This window comes from Artibeus jamaicensis, unplaced genomic scaffold (genome assembly GCF_021234435.1).
Source record: "Artibeus jamaicensis isolate MK-2021 breed Jamaican fruit bat unplaced genomic scaffold, CSHL_Jam_final contig_432, whole genome shotgun sequence".
Taxonomy (NCBI): Eukaryota; Metazoa; Chordata; class Mammalia; order Chiroptera; family Phyllostomidae; genus Artibeus; species Artibeus jamaicensis.
This window is the reverse complement of record NW_026521828.1, coordinates 6,456,710-6,476,526: the sequence shown is the minus strand read 5'-3', so window position 1 is coordinate 6,476,526 and position 19,817 is coordinate 6,456,710. Positions and strand designations below refer to the sequence as shown.

At 42.1% G+C, this 19,817-nt stretch overlaps 1 protein-coding gene across 8 annotated transcripts in view; it reads right to left on the bottom strand.

Annotated features, from left to right (window-relative positions):
• EBF1 (EBF transcription factor 1) overlaps positions 1–19,817 on the bottom strand; it is a 376,209-nt gene that overhangs the window by 351,572 nt on the left and 4,820 nt on the right. For all 8 annotated transcript variants that reach the window (XM_053665916.1, XM_053665917.1, XM_053665918.1 and 5 more), the window contains exon 5: positions 9,550–9,623. In XM_053665916.1, the coding sequence (XP_053521891.1) occupies positions 9,550–9,623 (74 nt within the window). The remainder of the gene's footprint in view (positions 1–9,549; positions 9,624–19,817) is intronic.

Genomic DNA, 19,817 nt, shown 5'->3' with positions numbered 1-19,817 from the left:
TCCGGGAGCCAGGACTGACAGCCCCGAGATGGGGTCTCCCCATCACTGCCCGAGGTATTGGAAGAGTTCACTGTGAAATGCATTATTATTACATCCACCCAATGAGAATGTGCAGGGGTGTGGGTGGCTCAAATGTTCTTCCCTCAAGATCACACTAATTGTGTGGAAGGCGTCAATAATGAGGGATGAGTGATTTCTCCCCCTCCAGTCATTCTGTGTTAAATGGATTCCTTTTTCTTCTTTCTTTTGTATGGGAGACATTTTCTTCAACCACAGGCATTCTAAGATAAAGCTGTAAGTGTTTGCTTTTGAACCATCTTCATGAGAACAGAAGTACTGCACAACAATTAAGACAAATAAGATACAAGATACAAGGAAACAGAGATGGCCTTGTCCTCTGGCTCTTGAGCCCTGAGCTGGCCACCACTTAAGATCTCTGCAAGCACCATGGACAGTTGATCGAAGGCCCGGCAGCCCTGAGTGTGGGCACCCTTTATTAGGTCAAAAAACACAGCCATGGGCGGGAAAAGAACCCACTATCCAAATCCCACCCAGGCTGTGACCTCAAGGCTCTCAGATGTTTGTTTGTTTGTTTTTTAACTGAGATGCTTCTAAAAAATAAAAGATTATGGTTTTTGAAAATTACCCATGGTCAGTGGAAGCCTACCATCTGAGCCTCATTTGCAAATAAAGCCATGTGTCCACCGGGCAGGCGACACCCAGAGGTACACTATGAAAGCACGTGTTTGACCAGCCACGGAGGAGAGAAGTTACCCAAGTGTGCACTACCAGGCACCACAAGTAAAATGTACTTTCCTCCCTCTTCTTACACAGGCACACGTATGTGAACACACACACACACACTCTGGACTTAGTGAATCATCCAGCCTAAATTTAGAGCTGCCAGAGAGAACCAAACATTGAACTTCACTTGCAGGACCCAGAAATAATACTTCTTCATAGGGAGTCTTTCACCAAAGTTGGGAAGTCTCTTTCCTGACTGTAACTATATCCCTAAGAAGAGAATCGGCTTCCAAATTTGGTGCTAATTCTGTGTGTCTCTCATATGTGCAGAAAGCAATAGCAAGAATTGTATCTCCTTCTTTCAAAACCCCAGCTAAGAACCACTCCACCACCTATAGCCTTTGTCTTTCTGATTAAGAGGAAACGATTTCCTCCAGGCCAGAGTTCTGCTACACCAGCACTCGGGGACAGAAAGCCCACAGTGTCCCAATGCATGAGACACATGAGAGAACAAGAAATGAGAAGTACAATGGTGGGGATCCCTGAATGCTGAGCCTCTACATTTCAAGGGCAGAAGAACACAGTAGTCAAGGACACTGGCTCTGGAATCGGACTGAGCTACCTGCATCACCTTGAGCAACGTGCTCTCGCTCACAGGGTCTTAGTTTCCTCACTTGTGAAATAGAGCAATTGCTGCACCCACCTCTGAGTGGGGGACACAGAGTCAATGCAATCACGGTGCAAAGCCGGGCCTGAAGGCTGGGCCTACTAAGTGCTCAGCATCATTGTCTCTCCTGGGTCCTACCCCCTCCTCCCCGCCCCCCCCCCATCTGAGAAGGGCTGCCCCATGCTCTGCAAAGGAAGCAAGTCTCCAAGAGCAGCCCATCAACAGAGGCCAAGGCCCCCTTTACCCAGGGAGAAAACCATGAATGAGGTGGCCTATGTCTCCTGTCTGTTTGCCTTTTTATTTTCTTTCCTTTTCAAAATAGCAGTGGCCAGTGCAGTCCGCAGGGACCATGTGCCCTCACCAAGGTCCTGCCCAGACTAAATGCCCACCAGAGACTCCTCCAACTCTCACAATGATAACTTTGTGGTAGAACCTACATCTCAACCATATCTGACTCTCTCCCTTTCCACTGCCACCACCCTGGTCTGAGTCACCTTGATTTCCCCTTGGTCTCCTCCAGTGTCCTCTCACCTGGTCTCCCTGCGACAGCCTGAGGGACCTTTACCAAATGTCAATGAGACTGTATCGCCTCACTGCCCAAGACCTTTTAATGCCTTCCCACGGCACTTAGAATAAATCTATGGCATGACATGATGCCAGACCACCTCCCAATCTCCGGCCACTCTCCTCCAACTTGCCAAGCTGCAGCCTCGCTAGCCAAGTTCAATCTCTCTGATATGGCAAGCTCAGTCTGGCCCCAGGCTCAGGCCAGGGCAGGGCCCCTGACCCACTCTGTTCCTCCTCTGACCACCCCTTCATCAGGCAGCCCCGGGACCCCTTCAAACCTCGGCCTCTGGGCTCTTCCCTCTGAGAGGTTGGCACTGACACCCGCCCTTGATCCAAGTTCACTTTTTCCTGGTGTTTCCTTTCAGGGCTCCTAACACAATGCAAACTGCATTCTTACATATCGATCTGTGTGTTTTTGGTTGCTGTCTTTCTCCTTCCACACCCCTCCCTCATGAACTCATGTCCTTCATAAAGGGAGAAACTGTTCATTTAGTTTACCTAAAGAGTAGCATAAGGCCTAGACTAAGACAGTTCTCTAGAACATGTTCTATTAATTAAGTTCAAATATTAGACTGATAGATCAATTTCATAAATGAATATAATGCACTGGGAGGGGAATACAGTCCAAGAAAAGAGGTGATAAAGAAAGCAAGCCAAGCTGCCCCTGTGGGCAGGTTGGGCCCCTGATGGAAGGAAGGGCCTCCTCCCCTCACTCACCCCCCCCCCCCCCCCCGCTCCACTACATACACTAACCCACCTCCCGAAGGCCAGTGCCACAGTCGGCCGGTGACATGGCCTTTGAGTTAAGCATTGTCCTAGCTCCTTAAAATAAAAGTGCCTCTTAGAGAAGCCAGAGGAATCAAAAAACAGCAAAAGTGAGACCCACCCCTCGGTGCCGTGCCCCAAGGGACCCAGGGGAACAGGCAGATTCGGACAGAAGTGCAGGAGGAAGGACAGAATAGGAACAAAATGAGGGGATGAAGGAATGAGGGGGCTGCTGGAGGTCACTTAACACATTCAAAAAAACTCTAGTCAGAGGGTGAAAAATGGCCCAACAGGTTCCTGTCTCTCGGGTCATGTCACTGCATCTCAGCATCCCCCAAACAGGTTCCAGGGCTCCGCTCCCAGTGACGACAGTATAGTGTCAGGGGTGGGAGTCCACTTGAACTGCAAGTGTGTATGTGTGTGCATATGTACAGTATGTACACGTACATGTGTGTATGGAGCCCTGTGCAGCATTAAAGGAATGAAGGGGAGCCCCGGCCAATGTGGCTCAGTTGGTTGGAGCACAGTCCCTAAAACTGAAAGGCTGTGGGTTCTATTCCTGGTCGGAGCACAGACCCACGTTGTAGGTGCGGATTCTGGGCATGTTTGCAAAAGCAACCAATCAGTGTTTGTTTCTCTCTCTCTCCCCGCCCCACTGACCCCTGACCCCCCTCCACCTCTCCCCACACCTCTCTCCTTTCTGCTCTCTCTAAAAGCAATGGAAACAATGTCCTCGAGTGAGGATTAAAAACAATTTTTAAAAAGAATGAAGGTGGGTCTTCATGCACTCTCGTGAAAAGAAGTCTACGTTAGATTACGAATTAAGAAAACCAAGTTGCAACATACCATGTATAGTATGGTCCTGCTTCTGGAGGAAAAACGTGAGGGGGCCGGAGGGAGGGGAAGAGGACTTGGCGCAAGTGCGGTTCACGCCCTCACTTCACGCACGTCTCTGCCCAGGGTCGCTGCCTGAGAAAGGCCCTCCCTGGCCCCCCGGACCACCCTGGCCCCTTATTCTGCTCCACCCTTCTTCCTGGCACTCACTCCATTGTATTTTACATCTATTGGTCGTCTCCTTTACTGTCTGACTCTCACACTCGAATAGAAACCCCGCCCCCCCGGGGACAGGATCTCAGATCTTTTCTCCACCTTCATATCCCCAGCAACTAGAACAGAGCCCGGCACACTTTTGGAACTCTGAAAATATTTTTTGAATAAATGAATAGAAACTTCAAAGCCATAACCTATGGGGAGTGGGATATGAATGGGGAAGAATGGGGGTACATATTTTACTGAAATACAATCTTCAGTCTTCTGCTTTATACTGCATTATGACTTTCCTATTGACAAATTTAAAAATCAACCATCCCTGGGAGGAAGGTCTTCCCTTATCCTGAGCTGACCTCCGGCCCCTGCAGCTCCCTAGTTCCAACCCCAGCACCAGGCAGGCCTGTCCACCTTCCCGTGACAGTGTTTCCTGCCCACAAGAGTCCCCTGTGCTCTGAGTGGACTTCCCCTACTTTCTTCTGCTGAACTCAGAAGGACCCAGAAAGATGGGCACCAACCTCCACCTTACACAAGGTGGGCCTTACCCAAGAAGGACAGCTGAAAAAAAAAAACCCGATTCACTGTGTTTAAGGCAGAAGAGGGCTCAGAAGGAAACAATACAGTACATGGGGCAGCAGATGCAACAGCATTTCAAAGGAAAAGTTATGGTAGTGATGCAAGGACCCACAGGGATAAGTATGCCCTCGTTACTGTGTGACCGATGGGTCTCCATCTATTCAAAAAGGTGTTTCTTAGGCTCCTACTTAAGTGCCTGTCAGGCCTAAAGCAGGTGTCCACCAGGGCCTTAGAGCTCCCTAATTTGCTTTGTCACGGGAAGGACTCCCACTATTTCACATCGGTTCTCGACCTACAACCCGAAGGAGAGCTTTGGGGCCCAGCACAGGAGTGGGTACCCAGCCCCTGGGGCCGTAAGGACATGGCAGACTCAAAGCAGCAGCCTTTCCCCCAGCAGGCTCATGCACTGCCCGGACATTTCTGCACACCCAGGGAAAGGCAAACGTGTGAGTCGCTTCCTTAGCGGCTTGACACAGGTGGCGCATCTCCAGTGAGCTGACACACAGCCCCATCAATCAGGGCAAGAAACAGACGTTTCCTAGTCGTGGGACCTGCACATCCTCGTCTTAGGAACATGCAGCTCTCTCCTAGAAGTATAGGCTCTCTCAACCGGAGAAAAACATTGTATCAATCTCTAAGCTTTGCAGTAAAAAAGGAAAACATCTTACCTCTCAAACCAAAGTGGCTGGAGAAGGAGATATGGGAGTTCACTGAAGAGTCTGATTAATAGTTGCAGAATAAGTCCATTCTTTCCCTCAGTTTTACATACATTGTCAAGGCTTCCCATTCTCTTAAGTAAGATAAAGATTTGCTTTTTTTTTTTTTTTTTTTGCTGGCCAACTTTCTCCTTGCCAGAGTCTCCCTCACTTCTTGCCACCCCCATAAAAACTGGCTTCACTCACTTAGGGGCCTTTGGCAGCTTTTCTCAGGCTTCTTGTCCATCTGGAGCTCCCCAGCCTGTATAGGGAGGGCTCCCCATCTTGGAAACACCCTCCTCTTCTTTCTGCAGCCTCTGCTCAAGCTGCTTCCCCCTAATTCTCGAGCACAGCACCCCTCCTTGCTACATGTGATGATTCCTCACAAATATATCCCTAGGGCTCTTTGCTCTCCACTCTCCCACGCTTGCTGATCCCTTGTGGGCCCAGAGCTTCAACTCTCACCTTCGGGAAGAGACTCTGAACTTGGTTCGTTTTCAGCCTGGCTCTCTTCCCAGTTCCAGGCCACAGGTCCAACCACCTTGCAACCTCTCCACAGAGAAATCCTACCCGGACCACTAGAAAAACGGGCCCAGACACTTCTTCATGCATCCTCTAAAATCCCTGTCCTACCTCACACTCCTCCTCATCCCTGTGGCTGCTGCCTGCCTGCATGTATGTATGTCCTATCTTCTCTGAATGGCCACAGTCCTTTGCCTTGAGTCTCTTCACAGTGGACCTCTCTGCAGCGCAGTCCACCTATCGGCCCACGCGGTTCCCCTCATCTCTCAGCTCTCCCACTGCAGGACTCAGTCCTTTTTGGCTCAGCATCCCACAGTGCTGTGCACACCGTAGGTGCTCAAAGAATGAATGAAAACATGCTGAAGCACCACAGCTAGGATGAACAAAGTACATACATACTTTTGTAGACACTTCACTTCCTTTCAAAGCTCCTCAACCTTTCCCTCTGAACGACTATGTGCCAGGCACCTAGCTAGACACTCAGTACCACTTCTATGGCTTCTACTACTTCTGATTCTGTTAATATTAATACTCTACTAATACTACTGCTACTACTATAAATAATAACAGACATTCAGAACTCCCTATGTGTCAGGCACAATGCTACACACTTATGGGGATTAGAGCATTTAATCTTAACAACCACCTACGAGATAATAGTTTCCCCCCACCTTTCACACATGGAACGCCCGAGGCACAGAGGAAAACTGAGTAACTTCCCTGCCATAGCAAGGAAGACGAACTGTGCCCCCACGGTTACAGCGAGCTGAGGGCTGTCAGAAGAGGGATGTCTGCCTAACAAGGGGCCAGAGTTGAGGACAAAGGCCAGGGATGCGTCCCTGAAACAAGCATGCCGAAGTGGGAATCTGAAATACACAATCAGAATAAGCCAGCAAAAGAGGAAGGAAGAAGAGGCCGGATCAAGGAAGAGGCTAACCCTGAGAACCAACTCATGCCCCACCAGAAACCAGGCACCGACAATGGGGGAAGATCGCTCTCCTCCGCAGAGCGCCCAACCCCTGAAATGGTCCCGTGCACTGGAGAGAGAGAAACTGCTTCAGCCTGCCCAGGGGGCTGGAAGCCGGGCCCATCTACCAAACATAGTTCCTACTTTCCATTCTCATTTAAACACAGGATGTTGCAATGCACCTATAATCAAATCCCTTATGGACTCCAGCTTTAAAAAAAATCCTTCATGGGGGCCATAGTATTTTAAGACTTTAACCGCCAGGTATTAGCAAAATATAATGACAGATTCCAGTTTATCGAAAATGTAGACACTCTGCCAGAATTCCACAGAAAGCTCTGCGCCATTAAGTCAGAGGTTTTGCCTCAAATAGTGGCAATAATTATAATCTGAGTCCTTTAGTCAGTTCATGCCAGGGGGTTCTCCGCACAACAGAACAAAACAGATCTCTTAAATTTGTAACCACCTGAGACACAAATTTCTTCTCTCCTTTCCTTCCTTTTTTTTCTTTTTTTACTTTTTTCCTCCTTTCCCTGCAACAAAACAGAATCATCCCAAGCCCTTTCCTGTTGATGTAAATTCTGTGTCTCCTTTACCACCCCTCCAACGTACTATAAATATAGAGCTTCTGTGACATAAACGCAAAGTTTTATTGTGCTGTTAGCCTTGATAGAAAGCACAGCAGAAAGTTGTTTAGAAATTAAATATCTAAAACATGCTATTTTAAAATCCAGGGCCCTCACTATTTCATGTCTGCAATGAAGAAATTTCATCTTGGGGAGAGCAAGCTGTCTTTCACACCATATGGCTAATGGTGGTGCATAGCAATTAGCCAGGCTGATTAATGGTGAACAGACTCTAATTTTATGCTTATAATTGAGCCTGCATTTGCACCCCTGGTGCAAATTCAGCACATCCCAACTTCCACTTACAACAGGCAAGAAATCAAGAGAAATAGGATGATGTGGAAAGTGAGATTTTTTTTTCCCTAAAGCCCCCTAAAGAGCATCAGATTTGCAATTTAAAGAAACTGTTAGCCACACAATAGATGACAGGTTGTGGAAGAGGGTCAGGGAGGCCTGGTAAACAAACAGTACCCCTTACACATCTACGGGCAGCCAGGAAACCCCATAATCTGTAACATTAACAGGATGACATTTTGAACATGGCTTTTTCCCTTTCAGCCATGCAGTACAAACAGCATCATTTGCCTTCAGTGGCTTAAGAGTTTTATTTTTGCTATTTTTATGTTTCTGAAAAATAGAAAGAACATCAGCAGTAAAGCACAGCAACCAGCATAATAAAGTACTTTGGACCAATGAATTTTAAGAACAAGAAAAATACAAACTGCATTAATAGAGGGTAGGCTTGTATGTGAAAGGTGTAATATATCTTTAAGGATTTCAAGAACAGAATTATTTCTTGCAGAGTCCAAACATGTACAGATATGAGATGCAAATCTATAACATATAGATATTAGTTGGCCTGTTGGTTGAGATCCATCTTCCTGTTTCCTGTTTTGCTGGAATCACATGTAATAGAACACTGAAAAGTCATTTTAATGACATGCTAATTGTGAGAATCTAAAATAGTCTGAAAAATAGTAATACAAAGGATGTCATGTTTTAATGCTTTTCAAAATTTTTTTACTCCTTTAATTCTAAAAAATGCAAATCAGCTGTAATTGTATGATTGTATACATACAGTATAACACTAATTTTTGCCTAATCATATCGTCTAAGAAATCTGTGACCACATTTTTGGGTTTTGCTACTGCTTTAAAGTTAGAGAAAAGCAAACTGTTTTTGGAGTAACTAACAAGTTTTATAAATCACTGAAGCAAAAAGTTGTGAAACTCCTGTATATTTTAGAATAATATAGTAGAATTATGTTTTTTAAAGGAAATTTTTAGATACATACATAATTCTAGATAAAGAAGTCAATATTTGAGATTTTGGTCAGGAAACACATTAAGCCCTTTCTAATTTATTTCCACCTGTAGAGTTTTAAGACTGATTTCTCCACAAGTCCATGAGCAGCAAATAAAACCCGCCCACACTTAAGTCCTAGCAGCATTGGTCAGGGCTTCACAGTCAGGAGCCAGGTCTGCTTTGTGCCAGGGAGAGCCTGCATGGCTAACAAAGCAATTAGGAGCCTTTCTCTGACACATAGTGGCATCTTCATGCTTTATCCAATTACTCAGAATACATCAGGAGCAAAGTACCAGCGTTATCTTATAAAGAATGAGAATTGTAAAGTGCAAGTTCAAAGGTGCTCTCTGGTCTACTCTCCCCCAGGTGGAGGACTTGAGGGGGGGATGGAACTGAATGTGCTCCACAGGCCTGTTTTCAAATGTAGCCTCAGTCTGATACCATGCAAAAATAAAGACACTCATTGGTGCATGACATGAGTTTTCATACCTTTCAGGGACCCTGAGAAATATTAGTCATGTTGTCATAGTTATATACAGGGTAACTAAGATTAAGAGATCAGAGTCAAGGAGGGGGGAATAAAAGAAAATCCACGCTCAATTTAAAGAGAAACGATGCGTATGTCTGAGCGTCATATTTTCAAGTGGGAGAATTAAAAAGAGGAACTATACCTTAAGTCTTAGCAAACAGAGGCTTCTGCTGACATCAATAGAACTCTTACTCACTTCACTGGCAATGCGGTTGAGTGCATATATTAACACTAAAAGGGTTATATTGTGTTTTATTCGATTGAAAGGAAGAAGGGGAGGGTTCTGCTTTGTGCCCATTAACAGTGTGATATCAAAATGGAAATGTATGTCTTACAGGATGAAATCTAATAAATAATTGAGGACCACTCTGATGCCTGACAATTTAGTACAAAATACTCAGATCTAACCGTTCTTTTTAGGTTGTCTGATGGAAGCAAGATCCATGTGCACCCCAAAATAAACCCGAGTTCACCTAGATTCGGAATCCAAATCCGTCTTCTCTTTGCTAATTAAAGGGAGAGAATAAGGTATTTCTTACCTGCACATGATCTCGTGTGTCAGCAAGACTCGGCACATTTCTGGGTTCTTGTCTTGGCCTTCATACACTATGGCCTGCAAACAAAGGCAGGATTGGAGCTAAGAATGGGGTCAAGTAGCAGAGAACAAACTATCGAAATTGAGTTCTTGGTCATTCCACCCCTGCTGCGGGCTAATTAGCTTTCAGGAGCCTAAAGCCTCCGGGGCTGGTACTTTGGTAAGAACCAAGCTGAAGTGAGTGGAAGGGGCCCGTTCCAGTCTGGCCTGCCAGCCACCCTATGATGATACTCATCTTTGCACCAGCGTGTGAGATGGGCGTCTGTCCTCTCAACTCAGAATAAACATAAACCGAATCAGTGGCAAGAGGAAAACCCAGCAGGTTTATCGGGGTACTACTGATGTAAAATACAGAAAAGTGCACAGATGTGCACGTATTTGCCACCTCATCTACTACTTCCAGCCCCAACTTGTAGGTTCCAGAGTGAGCAGTAGGAAACAAGTGGAGGTGCAATCAATGAGTCTGTTCACTCACTGTCTCCTCTGAGATGATTCATCAACCGGGGCAAAAACCCTTCTTCCCACTAACGGGCTGGAAACACGTGCTCTCCAGAGTGTACACCCACCCGAACAGTAATGCTCGCCAGCCTCTGTGTGGACTTAAGGCACACAGTCGTCACCCTAAACTAAGCAGAATTACATCTGATTCTCAAAATGTGGAGACCCAACCCACCTCACCAGCCAGGATGTTTCCGTCCATTTTTAGTAATGTGTGTGCAACAAACATTTTGCTTAAGATCACTGGGAAGTTTCCCTGAGACTTCGGCTTCCTGGAAGATCTACATGTTAATACCTGAGCCAAAGGAGAACTCACAACTCCTAATAGAACAGTGCTCTGCATTGGGAAACATTTTAACTAACTCAACACTGCATCACTGCGTAATACTTCTACAACACAGCTTCCAATTGTCCATAAAATTACTTTCACACATTCACAGACCCCTCAACTGCTGGGTGATAAAACTACTTCAATCAACCAGAGACTATCTTTATTTAATACATTTGGATGCTACAGTACCTTGTAGTTGGCTCTAACATGTTTTATTTATGAATCTTGGACTTTTGGAGCCTATAAGTAATGGGGAAAGCTTAAAACTCCATGTGTGGAGACCCCTGACCAGGCTCTGGTTAAGGTATCTAACTCCGTACAAAACAAAAACAGCAACAAATTAAAAAATGACAAAAAGGGCCTGCTTAAAAAAGAAACAGTTCCCTACCATTGGCCCATCAAAATGATTTTTTATGGTTAGCCTATTATTTTTAAGTTTTACTTTGGCATAATTTTAGATTTACAGAAAATCCTCAGCAATGTAGGAAGTCCAAGATATTCTTTACGCAGATTCCTCCAATGTTTACATTTTACTAAATTTGCTTTTTTACTTTTCTCTATTTTTTTTTTCTGAACCATTTAGGAGTAAATCACAGACACACCCTAAATACTTCAGCATGTACTTCCCTAAAACAAGGAATTCTTTTACACAACCACAGAATAATTATCTGAATCAGAAAATTAACAGAAACAATAACCTAATCTAAAGGCCTTACTGAGATTCACCAATTACCCAATAACATCCTTGTAACAACAAAACAATATGAATTATTGCATTCCGTTGTTACAAGTCCAATATGGAATATTCCTGAGTCTTTGTCCTTCATGACACCGACACTGTTGAAAAAATACAGGCCAGTTCTTTTGTAGAATACCCTCCATTTGGGTTTGTCTGAAGTTTCCTCAGACTTAAAGTTACACAATTCAGGGCCAGAGCACCACAGACGCGGTGCTGAGTTCTCAGAGTATCAAATCTCACTGCCAGCTAGGTCCGCTCCCGGCAGTAACCTCTGCCCACTTGGTGACGGGGGCGCCCACTGTCCATGGGAGATCACCAGCCAGACCCCCACACCTTCCGTAATTCATAACTATCTTTTGGGGAGATCATCTAGATTGTGTTAATATTACATTATCCCTCAAACTTTCATCATCTCGCTATGGCAGCTCACACTGATGATTCTTTCCGGTATTGTTAAAAAGGAAAACCTTTCAAATACCCAAGAAGTTGCTTTACTCAAGAAAAATGCATTACGGTAGTGGAAAGCATTTTGAAAACCAAAAAATTCTATCTGCCTGCTCTATTGACTGCAATCACTGCTGGAAGACCGAAGCAACAATGCAAGTAACTGATTAGATCTCATCCACAGTGCTACAAAATTCTAATTACTCATTTCTGTAAAATCCTATCATTGCTGTGTTTCATACCTTCTCTTAATACTCCTGATAAACTCCGTTTCAACTTTAGTTTTCTGCCATGCTAACTAATATAAGTTACTTGGTAAATACAATAAATTCACAGGTATTGGTGAGGGGTTTTCCCTCCTGTTAAAAAAAAAAAAAGTTTGGTTCTTTTGGGGAGGAGGGAGTATCCATTACCCCAGACCTTGTTTTGATTATTTCTAAATGACATGTATTCCTTTTACTGAGGCTGTCAATTCCATGAAAATCAGTGGGCCCACGATAATATTCAATTAAAGACAAGCTGCAAAAATGCACGTGACGCCACAAACAGTCAATAATCCACGAACCCCCAGGAATCCCGTGTTTTTGTCTGTGGTGACAGAACATCATTTGCTGAAGGCCCAGGGCCTCTGTAATACATCTCTCTACCAAATGCCACACTGCCACTTCACCTCTGGCAGCAGAGTCAAAATGGAGAGTCTTTCTCGAAATCAAGCACAGAAAAATGAAAGCACGAGTCTGGATTTGCTGCGAAGTGGTTAGGAACTCCGGGAAGAAATGACGCATGAAGCTTCTGCTGCTGCCCCTTTCCTTGGGGCCTCGACAGGACAATATTTTTCTGCACCTAAGCACAGAGGAAGAGGTACTCGCTGCTTCTGTGACTTCTGAAATAAGAGCAAGTGAGACAGGGAGCCTTTTCACTTTATGTGTAAAAACTAAAATCCTTCGAATAGAGTCAACTGGAACTTCGGTGTAACAAGGTCAGTTAGCTATGGAATGGAACTCAAAGACAGATCCACCTTCCATCCCACCAAAAGCAGTTTTTGTTACCAAAAAGGCTTGTTGAAACACACACACACACACGCACGTGCGCACACACACACACACACACACACAGTATCAAGTAAAAGTTATGGGCCAGGAGTCTAATAAGATCCAATATAGAAAACCATGATAAATTCATTTTGACGAATATCACCAAGGCAGAGTGTCAACAAAAAGACTTTTAAAAATGCCACCAAGTTCACCCTCCCACTTATCCACACTACTGATAGCCACACGTCAATCAATTCTCTCCCATCTACATTTAGTACACACACCAGGACTGGTTTACAGTTCAGCAAACCCAGACGTTCAGCCTAAAAGGAAAGGGCCGCTTGAATACCAACTTAGGAAAAAGTTTCTACTTTTCTTCCTAACTTAAGTATATGCTTCTGTGGGGTGTGGGTAAAGCTCATTGAGGCTGGATCAGCTGGGAGATCACGGAAGCACACAGACAGCAGCAACCACTTTAAGTGAAACCATTTTAATAGACAGCTGGTTTAGGGCCCAAACAATGGGACACCAAGAAGAAGGCTTATTTTCATTCTCCATAGTAAATCATGCGTCTGCTCCCTGCAAGGAAGGTAGTCTGCATTGGGAGCGACAAAGACAACAACGGTTTAAATAAATCAGTGTGTTTGTTAGGAGCAAGGATGGGAGGGCTGTTACAGAGATGGGCAGGGGGAAAAGAGAAGGCCCAGGAAATATGTTATTTCAATAAGTGAACTTATGGTAAAGCCAGTTGAAGTTTTAAGCTAAGAAAAAAGAGACAATATCAGATAGAAAATAATGTTTACATTAATCCTGCCAATGGCAAATAAATGCATTAAAGTGGCAAGAATGCATGTTTAGGGGGAAAAAGGTATGAGAATAAACAGAGTCAACTTCATCTCAACTTTAAAAACCTGGTGACGTTGACAAACAAGTTGTCGAAACTTGACATATTTGGAGATTTATTTTTCTGATATACTAACCTCCCTTTTCTTAATGCCCTCTTGTATTAGGCAGAAAGAAAATATGTGATTATTTTTCAACTCGATTAACTTTCAAATTTTAGAGGTTTTTTTTTCCAGAATGTTTTATAATTAACAAAAAATAAGAAGGAAATGGGCATCATTAAACTTTTACATCCTTAAGCAACAATGCAGAAGGTATACTGTGAAAGGATAAAATACCATCCATTTCAAATGCCCAATTATAAACTAACCTAACACATCTTTAAAGAGATATAAATCAATCAATAGTGAAAATCCTCCTTGGTTGCCACAGTTTTAGAAGGCATCTTGTGAAGTATGATTCATCCCTGCTTTTCTAAAATATCACTGGGTTTTAAAAGTTATTGAAACTTACTGTGGATAAAGACCACACAGTAAAACAAAAAAATACACAGTGAACATACACCAGGATCGCACTTCAATAGGATGCCAAAGGAAATACAGAGAATTAAGCATGGCTTTGTTTACTTTTCTAATAGTTTTAACTCCTTGTGATCCAGGCCAAAAGAAAGAGTAAGAAGAATATTTTGACTTTGGTTTGTCAAAATCCAAAAGGGTTTTAGAAACAAAATGTTTTTATTAGACTTTTTTGTTTACAATCACACAATAGGAGATTTGTCATCATTAATTTAGAAAGACAAAAAGAAACAGGGAAAGAGAGAGGGAGGGAGGAAAGAAGGAGGGAAGGAAGGAAGGAAGGAAGGAAGGAAGGAAGGAAGGAAGGAAGGAAGGAAGGAAGGAAGGAAGGAAGGACTGTAACAAAAATTCCTAGTTTTCCATTTAAACCAAAAGAGTAAACTTGAAAATATGTTACTCTTTTTTCCACATATAAAATAAAAGGCCAAACATAACATGTTGCCTTATCAGTTCATTTAAAAAAAATTAGTTCATGAATGGGCCTCCTTGAACCAGAAGTAAAGCATCCTCTAAACACAAATTGTCAACAAGGCTTTGTTAGCAAATTACCAAAAAATTGAAACTAATCAAAAAATAATTTGAACACCTACAATATCAACATACTGTAATTAATCATTTCATTTGACCACTAAGTACCACAGCTTGTCATTTAAAAAAAAGAAAAAAAGGGCTAGTTCATGTAATCATAGAAATTTCCAGAAGGTTGAAGAAGCCCTAGATAAAAATTAACCTGCGCCAAAGAAAACACTACAAATCTGACATTTCATAAACAATTGTGTCAAAGAGCAATTCAACATAATAGTGGGATAAAATTTTAAAAATTCTTTTGTTTCAATTAGCAGTTTGGCTACTGTTGAACAAATTACGAAGATGTAATTTCAGCAGCTAAGCAGGCTGTTTTCAGGACTGACTTAGGAAAGTTACAAAGGAATGATATCATATTCAGTATGCTGTTCAGTTATATCACAGTCCTGAATAAAAAGAGAATGTGTACCAAAAGCAGTTAGCTTTAGAATGCATCTTTTAAGTGTCGAAGAAATAAAAATCCCTTATATTATTCAAACGCCAAGATAAAAACTGAATCATTCTAACAACCCCATATTATATGTCCTTTTCCAGGGGTAATAAAAGATATTTCACTCATATGGTTTAACTACATTTACATCTGTATTAGTAGATTCAACTGGCTCTGTCAACCCAATGGGACAATATTAATAATAACAATAATAATAAGAAAAGCAGCTAGTTTATTAAGCACTTCATGTCTGCCCATCAATGTTCTAAGCACTTCACATGTATGAGTTCATATAATTCTCACAACAGAGCTTCGAGGTAGGTGCTACCATCACTGCAGTTAGTTTGATTCCAAGTGTTTACGTATTCTAATTACTCACTAAGACCAAATTATCCTTGTTCAACAACTATGTAAACAATTCACCAACATCCAAACCCTCCTCTTTCCTGCCTCTCAGCAATATAAGTAAAGGCCTAAGAACAGTCTATTGGTGTAGCCATACAAGTTCAATAAATGCATCACTGCTAATATGTTCGTTTTTAATGCTGTTCAAACATTCACATGGAAACAGCTCTAGCGTAAATATCCCCGAACAAATGGCTGTATATTATCCAGGAGGGAGCAGTTGGACCGCCAGACTGGGGAAGTACTAAGCCATCTGGCTCCGGCAATCTCTCCAAAACCATCAGCTTTGTTTTCACCCCCAGACTCCAAACAACACATTTTCCACTGTGATGAGTTTACATTTTCCCAAACACAGGTCCTGATCATGCATAAAAATTCCAAACTTCTTCATTCCTCTATGTGCAAGGAAATTCAAATCACCTGCATTTCTGGCGTTACCAAAGGAGAAAGAAAGCTGCTGAAATATGGCTCCTGACTATGATCTTGCCCTGTCCTTTTTTTAGTTGTTCGTTTCCCCAAATGTATGAAAGAACCTCTCTACTGGCCGAGTGAATTCCTTTGGAACTTATTGATAGACGAAAAATGTGTTTATCTACCAATGAAGAACCATGAACTGAAAGGGTTGTTAATCAAATCTACGGAGCTGTGGCAGGATGTAATGAAACAATCAATAGGGAAAAATGCACTTGCATCAATAACTCAAAGTACCGGGAACATCAAAACAAATATATAAAGATTAGTTGGGAAGAGAAATATGACAGCATTTATGATTATTGTGCCTCAAATCTCCCACGGGGCAAGGACCTTTCAGAGTCCCCTCACCATGCCACCTACCTTTGAATCCTATACATGCAAGGATTATGTGGCTATTAGTTTCCCCTGTCCAGAGGAGGGGGAAAAAAAAGAAAGCTTTTGTTGGGGGACAAGCAGTATTCTGTTTAAGATAACTTTATGGAATTTGGTACCTTTCTTCAAATTATAAAAATGTTACTTTTTAAAAGCAAGATGTTAGGAGAGAAGGTAAATTAAAGGCTATTTAAAGATAAATAACTCAGTGAAGCAATCACAGAAGGTAATCATATTTCAAATGCTACATGAAAATCTGAAATGGGGCACATTAGACCTCAGACCTCCCCCACCAGGTTCATTTGAGCTTCTGCAGGAGATGCTGTTTCTGGATGCAGCAGCCATGAACTTCTGGATTCTACAGGCCTTTTTGCATGCTCACTAATGGAATACCAAAAACAGCAATGACACAAAAACAACCTATTTTTAGTGCAGCTAAACTTGGTTTTGAACAACCCTTCCCAAAAGCAAGCCTCTTATTTTCTAGTTGGTGGATGAATTTTTAAAATATCATTATAGCCTTTGTGGTTTATAAAAGACATTGAGGGATAAGGGGACTCACATCCTTACACATTCATTTCTAACGGAGCTTCATCTTTCTGGTAGAGTCCAAAATTAAGAGTCATTACCCAAAACGGTGTAATGAGACACTTTGAAAAGGTGTGAAACACTGTGTCATACCAATACATCTTGGTTGAGTACATATCTGTTTGATCTCAATGATTCTAACTCCACCCAAGATCAGAAACATTCTATGAAAATATGGAGTACACAGCTAGTTTTGGATTTTGCTTGCCAAAGATTCCCTTTGAGTTTTAACCCCATCTTGTGAGTCAAAGACAGGACATCACACACATAAAGCGGCACCTTTGATCTGAAAAAAATGTTCTGATAAACAAGCAGCTAAGGAAAGACTTGAACTGTAGCTTCATATTCCCTTCAAAATGCATGATGTTATTAGAACTCATCCCATCACTAAAATTATTCCAGTCTACATTCTAAGTATCAAAATCCTGCTTCCATCTAGAAGAATTTTAGGGGGGGGGGGTTGGGTGAGGTGTAACCATTTAATTAGTCAGCTAATATCAAGACTTACTTCTGATGAAAGGGGTCACTGTACATTTAACTAAAATCAAAAATTTAAGAAGTTTTTAATCAGACTTGGTAGTTAATTATCTTAGAATAATTCAAGCTAAATGAGAATCCACTGTTTTACTCATCAGAACTAAAATGTAATAATTATGTCACAGCTAAGGAAAGTCACGCTTCTTCAAACTGACGTGCCTTTTAAAGCCTATTGTGTTAACTGCGTACACAAGAGGCTAACCTACTTCCCAAACTCTTACAGCACATAATCAACCCACAGGCAACCGGAGAATGGACAAGGGATGCCTTTCAAAGTGAAAGCTACACAGAAGGCATCAGACAATTATTCTGAAAGCAAACAGGTGTGACTCCAAAAACTCCTTGATATTTTTAAAACTAAATTCAGAGAATTTTTTTTAAACCTTTTTCAGGTCACTCTCCACCAAAATAAAGAACAGCATACATTGATAATCTTAACTTCCAGGGAGATGTCCCATGATGGCAAATGACTTTCTCATACCTGCTATTATTAAAAATAAACTGTACCTTTCCTGGTTGCCCCCCCCCAACACACACACACAACTGACTTCATGATATCAAGAGGTCAAAGAATGCCTTAAGCTGTAGTTTTTCTTAATCACCCTGCCTTTGTTAGTAAAATGATATTTGATGTAATACTTTCTAAAAATCATAAAAATGCTTTTATAAAAATATAAAAGATCACTTCCCCACCACATGAAAGTGTGTAAAGTCTCTTCAGCTCATAATGAGAAAAATCAATTTCTGTGGGTGCTTTTTTGTGTCAGGGGTCTAAAATAAAGTTTTGAGAGGAGTTAATCACTTCAAACGTGTCCTTATTTTGTGCTCTTTACAATTGTTCCTTTCAGAGTGTTGTCTGTAATTTAGTATTTAAGTGGTCGATGTTGCACAAGCAGGCAGGCCTTCCATACTAGTTTGTGGGGATGTTTTATCTTCCAAATAGTAAATTCTAATAAATGCTTATGGAATATGTGTTAGGGTTCATGATTCCCCCCTACTTCCCCCTCCCATCTTTTCTTGCTGTGATGAGAATGTCAGGGAAGGCTATCGAGGGTATCAGAGACAATTTTTAAAAACAAAACTCCACTGAAGACCTTTTTGTTTTGATATCATGAAAAAAGTTACTGAAATCAAGCTTTTGTGTTTCTGCCTAACAGGAAAAAAATTTTTAACAAAATACAACATGTCCAATTGAACGGGAATTATCATATATAATAATCAAAACCAATTTTACAAAAGACCAAAACTAAAAGTATAAAATGTGGATTTACCCTGAACTATCAACTAAGAAATAAATAGACCTTCACAAAAGTCAAATTTTTAGGCAAATACTTGAAATAGATTTCAATAAACACTTACTATTTTAAAAATACATTTCTTACCCTCATTTTTCTACTTGGTTCACAATGAACTATGAGAGTAATAATTAAAATTAACTATTATTAAATTCTTCCTTGCTGATTTTAAGACTTCCAACAGCTTAATGATGTGCACTTTGAGCATGTTTAAGCCACAGCTTACCTAAAAACAAATTTTAAATATGCATGTATTTTCTAATCTGAAGCCTTCCCAACCAGTGTCAATGAAAAATCACATCCCTTATTTTAAAAGAAAAATGTTTAAGTCACAATCAAGCAAATAAGTTTTAACCCTCTTGCTAAATTGGTAGTTGGTATACAATGCATAACTTTTCTCTTTGTTCTGATTCCTTTCCCTCCATCCAATAAAGTTGTCTTCTTTTTTCTAAGTCCTCCAACTACCTAACCAGCTACTTAATTCTGAAACTAAACTTTTTTTCCTAAAATTAAAAAGAAAAAAGCTCTTGCGCCTCATTAAAATGTCAGGCCTCTTTTCTGATTGGGCTCATAATTGTATCTTTTAAGCCGTAACTCAAACTTAATGTACACTCCCTGACTCACGGGTGTTGGGGAGCTAAAGAAAAATGCCGTCTATGTACCTTTAAGACCACAAGCTCACTCACGCTGCCTGGCTTCCTGCCAAACTTGGAGGCAAAAGCAGGAAGATTTTTGCAAAATAGCCTCTAACAATTGTGGCTCCCTCTTCCAACACGACCACCACCACGACCACCTCCTTTTGAAACATCTGTGAAGTGGCTCATCTGTGCTCTCGGCCCTCTCACCATTCCTAGAGAAACTGCCTTTGCCCTCATCCACACCCCCTCCCGTCCGCCTCCCGAGGGAGGCCCAGGTGGTTTGAGTTTCACAAGTTCCTCCCACTCCACACTGGGGTCCCTGGGCACCTTCTGTGCCCCCTGAGGCTTCCCTGCCGGGTCAAAGAAAGTTGAGACCACATTCTCCCCACTCAGCACCCGGTAGCCTTAATGCACAAGGTCCGAG